This window comes from Equus asinus, chromosome 12 (assembly GCF_041296235.1).
Source record: "Equus asinus isolate D_3611 breed Donkey chromosome 12, EquAss-T2T_v2, whole genome shotgun sequence".
Lineage (NCBI taxonomy): Eukaryota > Metazoa > Chordata > Mammalia > Perissodactyla > Equidae > Equus > Equus asinus.
The window spans coordinates 45,642,459-45,655,641 of NC_091801.1; the positions used below are offsets into that span (position 1 = coordinate 45,642,459).

Consider the following 13,183-nt stretch of genomic DNA (forward strand, 5'->3'; position numbering starts at 1 on the left):
GGATGAACCTCGTGAGTCTCTTCTTCCAGATACCATTCGTATGTTCCTTGGTGACATCACCCCAAGCCGAAGCAAGGTTCTTGACACAGTCATAGATGTTTTAATCCTTCCAGAATTGCATCAGTGTCTTCTCATTGTCTTCCTCAGTTGCAGCAATAGCCTGGGCAAAGTTCTTTCTCAGGTCATAGGCCTTAAAAGCTTCTATAACTCCTTGATCCATTTGTTGGATCAAACAGGTGGTGTTTGTATGGAGAAGTATCGTTTTGATGTTGGGATGAAGATCACCAATAAATGGAGGATGTTGGGGAGCCTTATCAACAATAAGCAAAATCTTGAAAAGTATGTTATTTTCCAAACAGTACTTCTTCATTTCACTGGCATAACGATTCAGGAGTGTGTCTTGGGAGAGGAGCTGGGCCATCCATGACTTCTTATTGCTTCTGTAGTATACTGGCAGTGTGTATTGATATGCTTGAAGGTCTGGGGTTCTCACTCTGCCAGATTACAAAGGGTTTTAATTCATAGCCTGCAACATTGCCCCCAAGCAAGGCTGCTATCCTGTCCTTAAAAGCCTTGAAACCTGGCATTGACTTGGCCTCCTTATGGATGATAGTCTTTTCAGGCATCCATTTCCAGAATAGGGAAGTTCATCCATATTAAGCTTTTGCTCTGGCAAGCAATTTTCCTCCACTATCAACTCGTCTAGAGTTTCCAAAAATTCTTTATCTGCCTTCACATCAGGACTCACAGACTCACCACTCACTTTCACATTATGCAATGAATAACGATTCTTCAGTCTTTTAAACTACTCACAGCTAGCAGTAAATTCAACATCATAGTTGGGTCCAGCCCTTTCTTTCAACATGGCAAACTTTTTGCTTTGGGCCTGATCATCATGTTGCTGAGAGGGATGCACTTCTGGGTCTGGTCTTCAATCCAGGTCATTAGAAGTTTCTCCATGTCTGATATAGGTCCTTGTTGAATTTTTGTTAGTCTTGTTGTCTTCAGTGAAGCAGATCCTTTAACAGCTTCCATCACTTTGTTCTTGTTCTTCAAGATTGTAGCTCTGGTGGAATGGGATGTGCCTGTCCAGCAAGAAATAACCATCACTGATTTTCCACCTTCATAGTCCTTAATCACTTTTAATTTAGTTTCCAGATCAATCTCTCGATATGACCTCTTACTGGCAACATTAGCAGTGGATTCTGTATGCTTAGGGGCCATGATGAACAAAACAGCATGAGATTAAATCAAGCACAAGAGAAAATGATGCAATCAAGAGACATGATAAACATGAGATGTATGAGGTTGCTGCCTGCATAACATGACATACTGTTTTATGGTAAACTCTTTATAAGTAGAAAGAGTACACTCTAAAGTAACAATAAAAAGTATAGTATAGTAAATACAGTCATGCATTGCATAACGACATTTTAGTCAATGATGGACTGCGTATATGACAGTGGTCCCATAAGATTAATATCATATAGCCTTGGTATGTAGTAGGCTATATCATCTAGATTTGTATAAGTACACTCTATGATGTTCGCACCAGGATGAAATCACCTAACAGTGCATTTCTTAGAACATATCCCCGTTGGTAAGTGATGCATGACTATATATAAACCAGTAACATAGTCATTCATTATTGAGTATTATGCGCTGTATGTAATTGTATATGTTATACTTTTATACAACTGGCAGTACAGTAGGTTTCTTTACACCAGCATCACCACAAACACATGAATAATTTGTTGATGGCTATGATGTCATGAGGCAATAAGAATTTTTCAGCTGGGTTATAATCTTATGGGACCACCATCATATATGTGATCTAATGTTGACCAAAATGTCGTTATGCAGTGCATGATTGTATATCATATTGTTCATTGTTATTATGCAATTGATTTTTGTATATTGATATTGTATCCTGAAATAGGTTCTAATAGTTTTGTGGATTCCTTAGGATTTTCTATATGACCATATCATCTGTGCACAAAGATAGTTTTACTTCTTTCTTTCCAATTTGGATTCCTTTAATTTCTTTTTCTTGTCTAATTTCTAAGGCTAGAACCTTCAGTACAATGTTGAATAGAAGTGGGGAGAGCAGATATTCTTGTCTTGTTCCTGATCTTAGGGGAAAAGCAGTCTTTCACCATTAAGTATGATTTTAGCTGTGGGTTTTTTGTAGATACCTTTTATCATGTTGAAGAAGTTTCCTTCCATTCTTAGTTTGTTGAGTTTTTCATGAAGGGGTGTTATATATTGTCAAATTCCTTTTTTAGCATCTATTGAGATGATCATGTGGTTTTTGTCTTTTTGTATTAATATATTACATTGACTGATTTTTGAATCAACCAATGTAATATAACCAACCTTGTTAAACCAACCTTGCATTTCTGAGATAAATCCCACTTGGTCATGGTGAATAATCCTTTTCATGTGTTGCTGGTATCAGTTTACTTGTATTTGGTTTAAGATTTCTTTGCATTCATATTCATAACAGATGTTGGTCTGTAGTTTTCTTTTCTTGTTTTGTCTTTTTCTGGTTTTGGTATCAGTAATAGCGGCTTTGTAGAATGAGTTGGGAAGTATTCTCTCCTCTTGTACTTTTTGGAAGAGTTTGTGAAGGATTGGTATTAATCTTTAAATTTTGATTTTTTATGGCTTCCTTAGTAGTTTACTCTTTGTTCTTGTTAAATTACAGGTGGTGCTTGTAAATGGGGGCAGGAAGGTGGTTTTTAGAGCGATCATCCTTTGTAGGACAATTGACTGAAAGTACAGGACTCCAAATAAAATTGTTGAGTCTTCATTTTCTCTCCCAAATTCTACTAAGCAGTACTGGATACTCCACCACCAGAGGACATGCTTAATTGCAGAAACAAATTAGAAGGCTTTTATATCTTGAATTCAGAGCTACTGTTGGAAAATGCCTTTTGGTGCTATTTTCATCAGTGGAGCCATGGGTTCATGCCTAGCTAACTGCAGTGTAAGAACTCTTAACTGTAACTTATTAGTAAAAATTTGTTTAAAAACATTATTTAAAATAGCCTATTAAGAAGTGTTATACTGACCTCCTCTCGAGTAAGAGAGTCTGAGAACAAGGAGAGTTTGTTGAATCCCAGACATAACGTAAGGTAATATGAATGGTAAATATTTAGATTGTCTTTCTCCGTGTTTTAAAATACTTTTGACTATTAATCACTCTACTAACTCAGTGGGAAAAATTAGCACTGAAGAAATAATAATAACAGCGAATGTTTACTAAATAATTACTATAAATCAAATATGGTTTTAAATCCTGTACATATACTATCTCTTTTATTTCTCATAGCAATCTTATGAGGTCAATACTAATATTATTGTCCACTTTACATATGTGGAAACTCAGAAACAGAGAGGTAATCTAAGTTGCTTGGTGTTATGCAGGTAGAGAATGGTAAAGCCAGAATCTGACCTAGAATATGTGACTCCATAGCCTGCCCTGAACCAGAAGTTAGAGGGGAGAAGGCATGTTCCAGAGCAAGGGTTCAGATTTTTAGGGTTTCTATATTATAGGTTTTGAGTTTATAAGTCATTTCTCTCTCTCCTGATGGAGAGTAACATTTTCAGTCAACATTTAAGAAACGTTCATAAAAGGTGTACTCAGATGGTACTAAGAACTTAAGATTAGACAGTCTCTCTCTGCAGGAATAATGTAATAGGTCAGTTAATAAAATAAATATTTAGCATTTATTGAGTGCTTACTATGTTCCAGGGTAAGTGATTTACTTGTATAAATTAGTCAAATATGCAAAGTAACTCTATGAAATAGGTATTATTATTATCGCCTCCATTTTTAGATGAAGCCATTAATGCAAAGATATGTAACTTTGCCAAGTCAATTAGAAATAAGTGGCATAGCCCAGATTTGAACCTGGATAGTCTTGTTCCAGAGCCCCTGTTCTTAATCACTTTGCTATGTAATTTCTCTAAGTAAGTCACCTGACATGTGGTCACAACAATATAGTCACACCAAGAAAGCAATGATAAGACTAGATCACTGTGTTTTATGCATGTGGAGGTTGGAGTCACTTGTACAGGAGAGAAATGTGTTGTGACTGAAAGGAGGAGAAAGGCTTTTTTGTAAGTATGAGGTAGTATGAAGCAAATATGGAAATATGAAAAGAAAAGTGAATTTTAAAAAGGAGGCTATTAGCTTGTGCTTTAACAGAAGATGAGAATAGACTGAGAGGATGTGGTGTGCGCTCAGAAACTGTGCCTGCTTGGTCCTAAGGGAATTGTGATCTGGGAGGGTTTGAAGTTGTACCTCAGGGGTAAAAAGGGACAGTTTCAAAGATGAAGTTTAGAAAATGAGTTTGCTATACTCAAATAGCATGTACAAAGATCGAATCAATAGTAGATTAATATAAACGTCAATCACAAGTGTTTCTGATAATGTAAGAAGCTTCTGGAAATTAGCAGGAAAGACTTAGCCAGTTGGGGTAATATTTCTCCATTAGTACCGAAATTATAATAGTTTTCTTTTTCTTGTGATAGTAAAATCAGGAACCTGAGTTTGTTCAGTACTTTTTCTCATGGGAACGCAAACATTTCCCATTGTTCTTCAGTTTTCCTGCGAGGCGTTCTCCCACCAACGCAGGGCTACGTCTTCAGACCTCGGTGTTTGAGTGAGAATAGAGTAGCACCAGAGCCAGTCAGTGACCAGAGAGCTGGGTATATCCAGGCCAGTTTTCTTCCAGATGTGCGGGTCTCCTGATGGGCTTCGGAGCTCTCTTGGTCTTCTTGACCACGTGTTCCCCTTTGGTCATGAAGGCACTGTTAATGTTCTTCTGAGTTTGAGGCAATTTGCAACTTTAAAAGATCATCCAAATTATCAAAATAAATTTCATGTAATATTTTCAATGAGATGGTTATTAAATTCAAGTTTCTATTTACCAAAAAGAAAAATCACATTCACATCAAAAGCAAATAAACCAATATTGCCCACCTGTCCTTTTCTTCATATGCAAACAAAGATCAGTGAAAGTCAACTGTCAAATGCAGACACTTTTTAAAAGATATTTTTGGTCCATTTCCACTTTTAGGGTAACCTGGTGGCTTCTTTTCTCAAGTCCTCACACAGGTGTCCAGGAATACCAGGATGGTGTGCCAAAGATCCCAACAGCCTGTATTACAGTGGAAGATGCAGAAATGATGTCAAGAATGGTTTCTCGTGGGAACAGAATTGTCATTCAGCTAAAGATGGGGGCAAGGAGCTACCCAGATGCTGATTCCTTCAACACTGTAGCAGAGATCACTGGTAGCAAGTATCCAGAGCAGGTGAGTGAAGGAGGCAGATGGGCTGTCTGGGAATGGGGTGTTGTGGTCAAGTTTCAGTTTTTTAGAGATAGTTTGGGAAAGAGAGAACATGAATCTGCAGAGATCGTCCTCATAGACCCATCAAATGCAGTTACTTCATATATATTTTTTCCCATTAAAAGTTTTACTACATTGACTAAAAAAGGCAGGACTAATTGAAGGATGAAATGGGATCCGTGGTGTGGAAATTCAACCTCTGAATAGCTGAGGGCAGTGTTTGTACGTATGTGTTGTATTTATTCCATTTGGAGCCATCTTGGCATTTGAGATCACACCAATAGCTAATAGTTATTATACTTATTACGTGAATTATTTTACTTGATCCTTCTAATACTCACTCAAGTAGGATCTATTTTCTTCATTTCACAGGTGAGGAAACTAATATAAGAGGGAAACTCACTTGCCTAAGGTCCACACAGCTAGTAACTGCCTGAGAAGGGACTCAAACCCAGGACCTTATGAGTATTAAACCAAGCTTTAAACCACAGTTTATGTGCAATTTCCAGAGTTTTTTTTTTTAAAAAAATTCTTAGCAAAGTTTGAAAATCAGATAGTCCTAGAGGCAGATCTAGACTCTATACTAGATGAAGGTTAAATAATTTTAGCAAGTTTCTTATTCTCTGAGTCTTACAGAACTTATCTGCAAAGGAAGAGATGATGCATGTAACTAACAGGATTATTGTGAGGACTAGATTAGATAACACACATCAAATAGCCTAGTACAGTATTTGGCACATACAGGTGCTCATTAAATGTTTACTTTCTATGACATCAAGTGTGCAAAACCCAGTTTTTGTGAGGTTTCTGGTACAAATTTCCTTTATCAGTAGTTATTGAAATTCTAAAAATAACACTTAAAAATAAAGCTATTCAGGAATTTCAGACTTGTGCTTTGTTTAAGGAGATCAATGGGATAAAGGAAAAAGTGAATAGTGATGGAGTTTGATGATGGAGAAACAAACTTTCTGCACATGTCTTGACTCAGGGCCTCTCCCAGTACAGATTAGTTTTATGTTCAGGACCCTTTTCTCCCATCCCAAATTACCTGCTTCAAGGACCTGGGTATGCATCAACATTGGGGTTGTAACCACAGAGATAATGGAAAAGCAGGATCTCAGTTGGAGCATAGGATGTCAGATAGCTATGGAGAAACTACAGTTTCAGATGTTGAGAAAATGAACAAACAAGCCCAGCCCCTTGCTTCTTTAGGAAACTGATAACAACATAAGAGCCAAGAGTCTATATTACAGATACCCAATAGTCAGACTCCTTAAGGTGTGACCCTTACAAGTATTCTCCTCAGTCAGTAGTTCCAGGAGAAGGTGTTGCCATTTTAAAGTTGCTAGTCCAGGGCGGAGGCAGTTTGGGATTACACATCATCAATTGTCTGGGTGATTGGGCTGCTCTGAAGGTGAGTGGCAGGGTGAGTGTGTGTTATTAGGAGCCTTAATCTGAAGCAGCCAGGGGGTGTCAGGGTCTGAGGCGAAAGCATTAAGACAGATAAGTTCTTGGGGCTGCAGCAGCCAGAGGGCTGAGGTAGTCCTGACTCAGACAGCTTTCCACGGGCCACTGGCATCTTCCAGGTGAGAATGCTCAGGCCTACTCCTCAGCCTACCCTGATTTTTTTTTAAAAATCAGCTTTGTTGAAGTATAATCTACATTAAGTAAGTTTACTAAATTTAGGTGTATAATTCCATAAGTTTTGAAAAATGTATACAGTAATCTAACTGCTAACACATCATCAGATAAAATATTTCCATTGCCCTTGTGCCCCTTGCCATCTATCTTCTCCTTTACTCCCGTCCCCCCGGTAACCGCTCATCTGCTGTTTGGAACTATAGTTTTTTCTTCTCTAGAATTTCATAAAAGTGGAATCCTAGAATGTGCGATCTTTCGTGTGTGGCTTCTTTCACTCAGCATAATGCTTTTGAGATTTATCCATGTTGTTGTATTAGTTGTTCATTCCTTCATATTGCTGAGTACTGTTTCATTGTGTGGATATACCACAATTTGTTTATCCATCCAGCAATGTTGGATATTTGGGTGGTTTCTAGTTTTTGATGGTTAGAAATAAAGCTTTTGTGAATATTTTTGTACAAGTCTTTCTGTGAACTTATGTTTTCATTTCTCTTTGGGTAAATGCCTAGGAGTAGAATTTCTGGGCCAGCCTTAGTTTAATCACTCTGATCTCTGTCAAGAAGCTTCCATCTCTGTATTCTGTGGGGGTAGCACTTTCCCCAGGTGGGTATATTCCAGAGAGGTCTCAGGACTCAGGATTAAATTTTCACCTCTACTGTAGTGTTGCACAGCATTGCTCGAGTTAGTTATAAATACCTTGTTACCAAGGTGTAAAAGGTAGAAGATCAACGAAAGTTCTCCCACAAAGAAAGTTACAGCATTACTTCCACAGAAAGAATGTAGATGAGTGCAGTGAAGTGAAGTCCACGTGGCTGTGCTTTATGGAGGAATTGGCCTCATAGTCTGCCTGGAACCAGAGGAGATGTCCACACTGTGAAGGGAGGTGGCAAGCGAGTGTTCTCCCCGCCAGGTGGGAGGCAAGTTAATGAAGCTGAGTAAGCCCAGTGCACCCCTGAGAAATGCTGCCTCCTCCATGAAGGCTTCTCTGGTAACCATCCCATCATCCCAACACTTTATGCCACTCTTATGGTGTCATCAACCACCAGAGCTTGCAAATGCCCTGAGAAGACACTCTGTTTACTTTATTTCTTTTCTTCGTTGTGCATATCCCAGGACTTGGCATACGGTAGCTTCTCAGCACATATTTTGTTTCAGTAAAATGAAGAAAGGAAATAAATGAGAAAATGGTTGGAAGATTTTCTTAATCTCAATTCTCTTTAAATCCAGAAGTTTTCCTGCCCATTTAGAACACTGATTATCCATTGGCACATTGGACATCACTCCTAAATGCAGCTCTATGTCTCCAAACTGGAACACCTCAACTCCTTCATACCTGATTCCTACCTTGGTTTCTTGTCTCTGTTAAAGGAACCATATCTGCCTATCAGTACGGTTAGAAAACTTCAAGTTATTTTCCATCCTTTCTTCTTTATCAATGGCCTACAGCCAGGAGCCACATCCTATTTCAGTCTACTTTCAACATATTTAAAAAAAAAAATGTGTTCCTGCCTTGCCTTTACTGTCATTATTGTCCTAATTCAGGTTCTTGCTGTTTCCCTCCTGATTTTTTTCTTCTGATCTCTCCCCTACTTCTGTATTTTTGCAGTGCAGCTCAGAGTTGTCTTTTAAAGATCGCCACATGGTGTTTCCCTGCTTCAGGCCCTCTCTCCCGTCCCCTATGAGATAAAGGTTATGATAAAGATAAATGCTGGGGTGAGCGATCAACGGTGAGCAGAAGACAGAAGAAAAGAGACAAAGAGAATGGGGAGTTTTGGACGGCTAGATGGGAGGGAGAGGCAGTTATAGTTGAGGAAATTAGATAGTACTATTCATAAATGAGCAGAAAATGAGAAGGAAGAATGCGGGAAAGGAAATGTCTGATGGAGATTCAAATTCCAACTAAGCATTGTTCTTTCATTGGCTGTGAGGAAATTCAGCTCTCCTAAATGCTGACAAACTTTCCTAAAATCATTCAACTTTATTTTTAATTATCAGTAATGCTAACAGTGACATAAATGTTGGTCTTGATAGTTTAGGTTGACCAACTTATCAGTGACACATCATTGCTGTCTTGCTGTCTATATCATACTAAAGAATAGTGCTAAATGCTGACCAAATCAGTTGCAATGGAAATTATCTCTAAAAAAGAAGAGAGTATATTGAAATTACCATTATTTTGCCTGCAGGTTGAACATCCTGGGTGACTTGAAGGTGAACTAACACTCATGCAGTGGCTGGTAGACACTTTAGTGCTAATACCTAGCATATCCCCTTACATCTTATTATTCATGTACGACACATTTATGAAAGGAAAGCAATTAGCACATGTAGAATCGTTCTGATTTGGCCCAAGAACCGTGAACAAGGTGTGAATTTCAGCTCTGGAAAAGTGTGTGTGTGATTGATGAAGCATTAATATTTTCAAAACCCTATTGCATAATCCAGCCATAAGCCTGGACTGAATTAACCACAGGCTTTTAAAAATGCCAGTAATACAAATACTTTATTGGGTTTCAACTTGTGAAAATGGCAGAGAAGGGGTATTATACACATTAATCCTACCCTCTTCCTGAACAACCCACAGTGGCATGTTTTGGCTCCTCCAAGCCCAGAAATCTCTCTGCTTTGACCTCTTCAGAAACTGCTCCTCTGTGATATGGGCATGTTATGGAAAATTCAGCAGACTTTGAACACTTCAAGGGGCTGCATTTTATTGGGGGAAAGCAGTCCTCTAGAAGCTCTGACATTCAGCCTCTGAACTCCTCCCTCTCAGACAGCTTTATCTCTGGGAAACCATTTATCTTTGAGGCCCATCTGTGGTTGAGAATGAGTGTGAGAGAGTGACAATGAGACCTCTTTGACTTCTGAGCTGATACTCCCTGGTGCTAAAATAGCAGTATTATTTCTATTCCCCTGTCTTAACAAACTAATTTGCATTGGAAAATTCATATGAAACTTGTTTCCGTCCATAAATAGGTTTCATTTTTTTATCAAACCAAAGGAGGTTATTCCAACACTTAGAGAGTTAGGGGTCTTAGCCATCTAGTACCAGTTCCCTGACCTTCAGATGAGGAAACCCAATCCATGGGTGACTTGTCCCAGGGGACACAACAAATATGTGATAGGAATGCATCTGGAATGTGACTCCAGATTTCCTGACCTCCATTTCTTTCTACTCCAAAGATATTCCATTATGCCTGGGCACACCTTAGCTGGATAGCATCTAAATCTGAGGAATGTAGGTTGATTCAGGGTACAGGCAGTGCTATTCCTACCAAGTCATTATACAGGAGAGATTGTGCCTTTCTTTCATGTTTTTTCTACTGCCATCTTTTTCCTAGGCACAAAGAGCTCTCAGAAATACTGTCCCGTGTTGTCTTAGAGTTTCCTTAGTGCTCTCATGAGGGTTATCATGAGGGAAACCCACCTGTGCTTGTTTTGTCTCTTCTACACATCCTCCCTCTATCAAGTCTTTCTCAGGTCTCATTTGTTTTTAGCTCCTTGTCACTTTGAAAGAGAATCTGATGGATGAACCACTCCTGTGGTGTTAGTGACTCTTTATGATTCCGTATTCCCCTATGCCCCTGTTCATACCCCTTCATGCTCACCAATCAGATAATCAGGTGTTTCTGCTTTATCAGAGAACCATAGACAAAGCCCAAATAAAACTGCTATCAATCACATCATTTAGAAAAGCTTTTTATTTTAAAATAATTTTAATTCACAAGAAGTTGCAAAAATAGTGCTGAGAGTCCAGGTGTACCCTTTGACAAGCTTCCCCAGTTATAACATCTTAAATAATCATGATACATTAACCTGATGAGGAAGTAGTGAGAAGATACTCCTGAGAGCGAGTTGCTTTCCTGTAAGCAGGGGCTGCCTTGTGGGCATCCTCTGTGTAGTGCCCAGTGTAGGGGGGAACCCTGTCCTGACATTAGCCCAAACAGTTCTTTCCTGGGCTTAGTTTATGACGCTTCCAGGGTGTCCCACTCAAACAAATAAGCAAACAAACACAGAAGGGTTGTACTCAAATTGACCTGATGAGTGGGGAAATTACCTGAAACCAGGGGTTTAGTTCATCTGTAGGAGAGACTTTCTCATGATAGTAGATTCTCCACTGTTGGCCCTTGGGGCTGGCCCATTTCTTTTGCTCCTCAGTGATTTGCTAGACATTATTCTGAGGTCTTGCTTAGTAAATGCAATATTTTAAAGATGGTAATATATTCAAGAATTCTTCTGAGGGAATTGTGTGGAAAAGAAAAGTGTTTTGGAGATTTTTTTTTGATTGATAATATCTGAAGCCGTTTTGATAAAGCCTTCATGAGTGGAATTTTTTTTTATACATGCCATTTTCCTACAGCAGTTATTTTCATGGATTCAAAGAACATTTCAGTTTCATATGCCAGTATTATTTCAAATATAATACAGCACTATGAGGCTAGTGGAAAACATTGAAATGAAAGCTCTAGTTTGTTAACTGGACAGTTCACTTTTCCTTTTTCTTTTTAGTGTGGGGCAGGGTTTCTCAACATCATCACTATTGGTATTTTAAGCCAAATAAGTCTTTGTTGTGGAGGTCTGTCCTGTGCATTGCAGAATATTTAGCAGCATCCCTGGCCTTTCGCTCACCCCTCATAGCTATGACTGTCAAAAATGTCTTCAGACATCGCCAAATGTCTGAGACAGAAGTCACCCCAGATTTAGAATCTCTGGTGTGGAGTAATGGAAAGAACACTGGGTCGGTGTTCCCAGGCTTTGGATCTGGTTTTACTTCTGCCACAAACAAGCTGAGTGACCTTGGGCCACTTAATCCTTCAACTATAGAATGGGAGACTTTGTCTGGAAAAGCTAAAAGGTCAATTCAAGCCCTAAAATTTCATTATTCAAAAAAAATACTTGGAGATTATCATCAGACTGATGGGGCACACTGTATACTGTTAAATAGTAACAAGACATAGTGGGAGCCTTTTCATTATTTCATGGACTAGGGATGTCGGTATGGTTTTTTTGTTGTTGTTAATATTCTGTGTTCAAATACAGTCACAAACTCTTCTATTGAAAAAGTTAAACAAATTCCTTTTTTTTGGTGGCACTTCTTAAGGCTTTAATGTTCTAATGTGCACTGCAAATTTTTAATAAGTAGTTTTGCAATATACCCCAAACTTTTTGAGAGAGAGTAGGATAGTGGCATAAGATCCATTGGGTAGCTTATATTTTAGTGTTTTTTATATTAATTTTCTTCACCTATTCATTTATTAATTCAACACACATTTATAGATGTGTCAGGCACAAGGATTATAGCAATAGCATTGGGTGGGCAGTATAGCACTGTGGTTAGTTAGAAACATAGCCTGTAGAATTCAAACCCCACCTCTTACATTTTGTTGGAGAGTTATTTTGTCTCTCTGGGCCTCAGTAAATATTAGCCTTCTCTGGAGAAGGGAGAGCTTATCCAAAAGCGAGGAATTGAGAAATATTATAGGGGCACATCAGGAAGGACAGGCCACAGAGGACCAGGCACGGGGCATGCCACGTGAAGGGCTGGGACTTCGTCTTGTTGGCGATAGGGAGTCACTGAAGGGTCTTAGCAGTAGATTTACATTTAGTTCCCTTTGGCCACTGTATATGTTTAAAGGGGCAAAAACTGAAATTCAGCCAGGAGATAACAGGACTTGAATTGAGACAGTTGAAATAGTGTTGGAAAAGAAGAGAAGAATTCAGGAAATGCTTAGGAAATACAATTTGCAGTTATTAAATGTTGGATACAGGAGAGAAAAAAATGGAGAAGTGCAGTTTGGATGACTAGGATAATTCACTCATTAATTTACAAGAATTTATTGAGGAGCTGGCCTGGTGGCGCAGCGCTTAAGTTCGCACGTTCTACTTCTTGGCGGCCAGGGGTTCGCTGGTTCGGATCCTGGCTGTGAACGTGGCACCACTTGGCAAAAGCCATGCTGTGATAGGCGTCCCACATATAAAGTAGAGGAAGATGGGCATGGATGTTAGCTCAGGGCCAGCCCTCCTCAGCAAAAAGAGGAGGATTGGCAGTAGTTAGCTCAGGGCTAATCTTCCTCAAAAAACAAAAAAACAACAGAATTTATTGAGCTCCTACTATATGCTGGATTTATCAGATAGCCCTCACAGCACTTGGAGCTTGATGGGGACAAAGGTAGAGACAGGTAAA

The 13,183-nt window shown here is 39.0% G+C and overlaps 1 protein-coding gene across 5 annotated transcripts in view; it reads left to right on the forward strand.

The window, feature by feature from the left end:
• Positions 1-13,183, forward strand: part of CPQ (carboxypeptidase Q) — a 460,617-nt gene that overhangs the window by 224,934 nt on the left and 222,500 nt on the right. For all 5 annotated transcript variants that reach the window (XM_044743942.2, XM_070481372.1, XM_070481375.1 and 2 more), the window contains one exon: positions 5,115-5,322. In XM_044743942.2, coding sequence (XP_044599877.1) covers positions 5,115-5,322 — 208 coding nt within the window. The remainder of the gene's footprint in view (positions 1-5,114; positions 5,323-13,183) is intronic.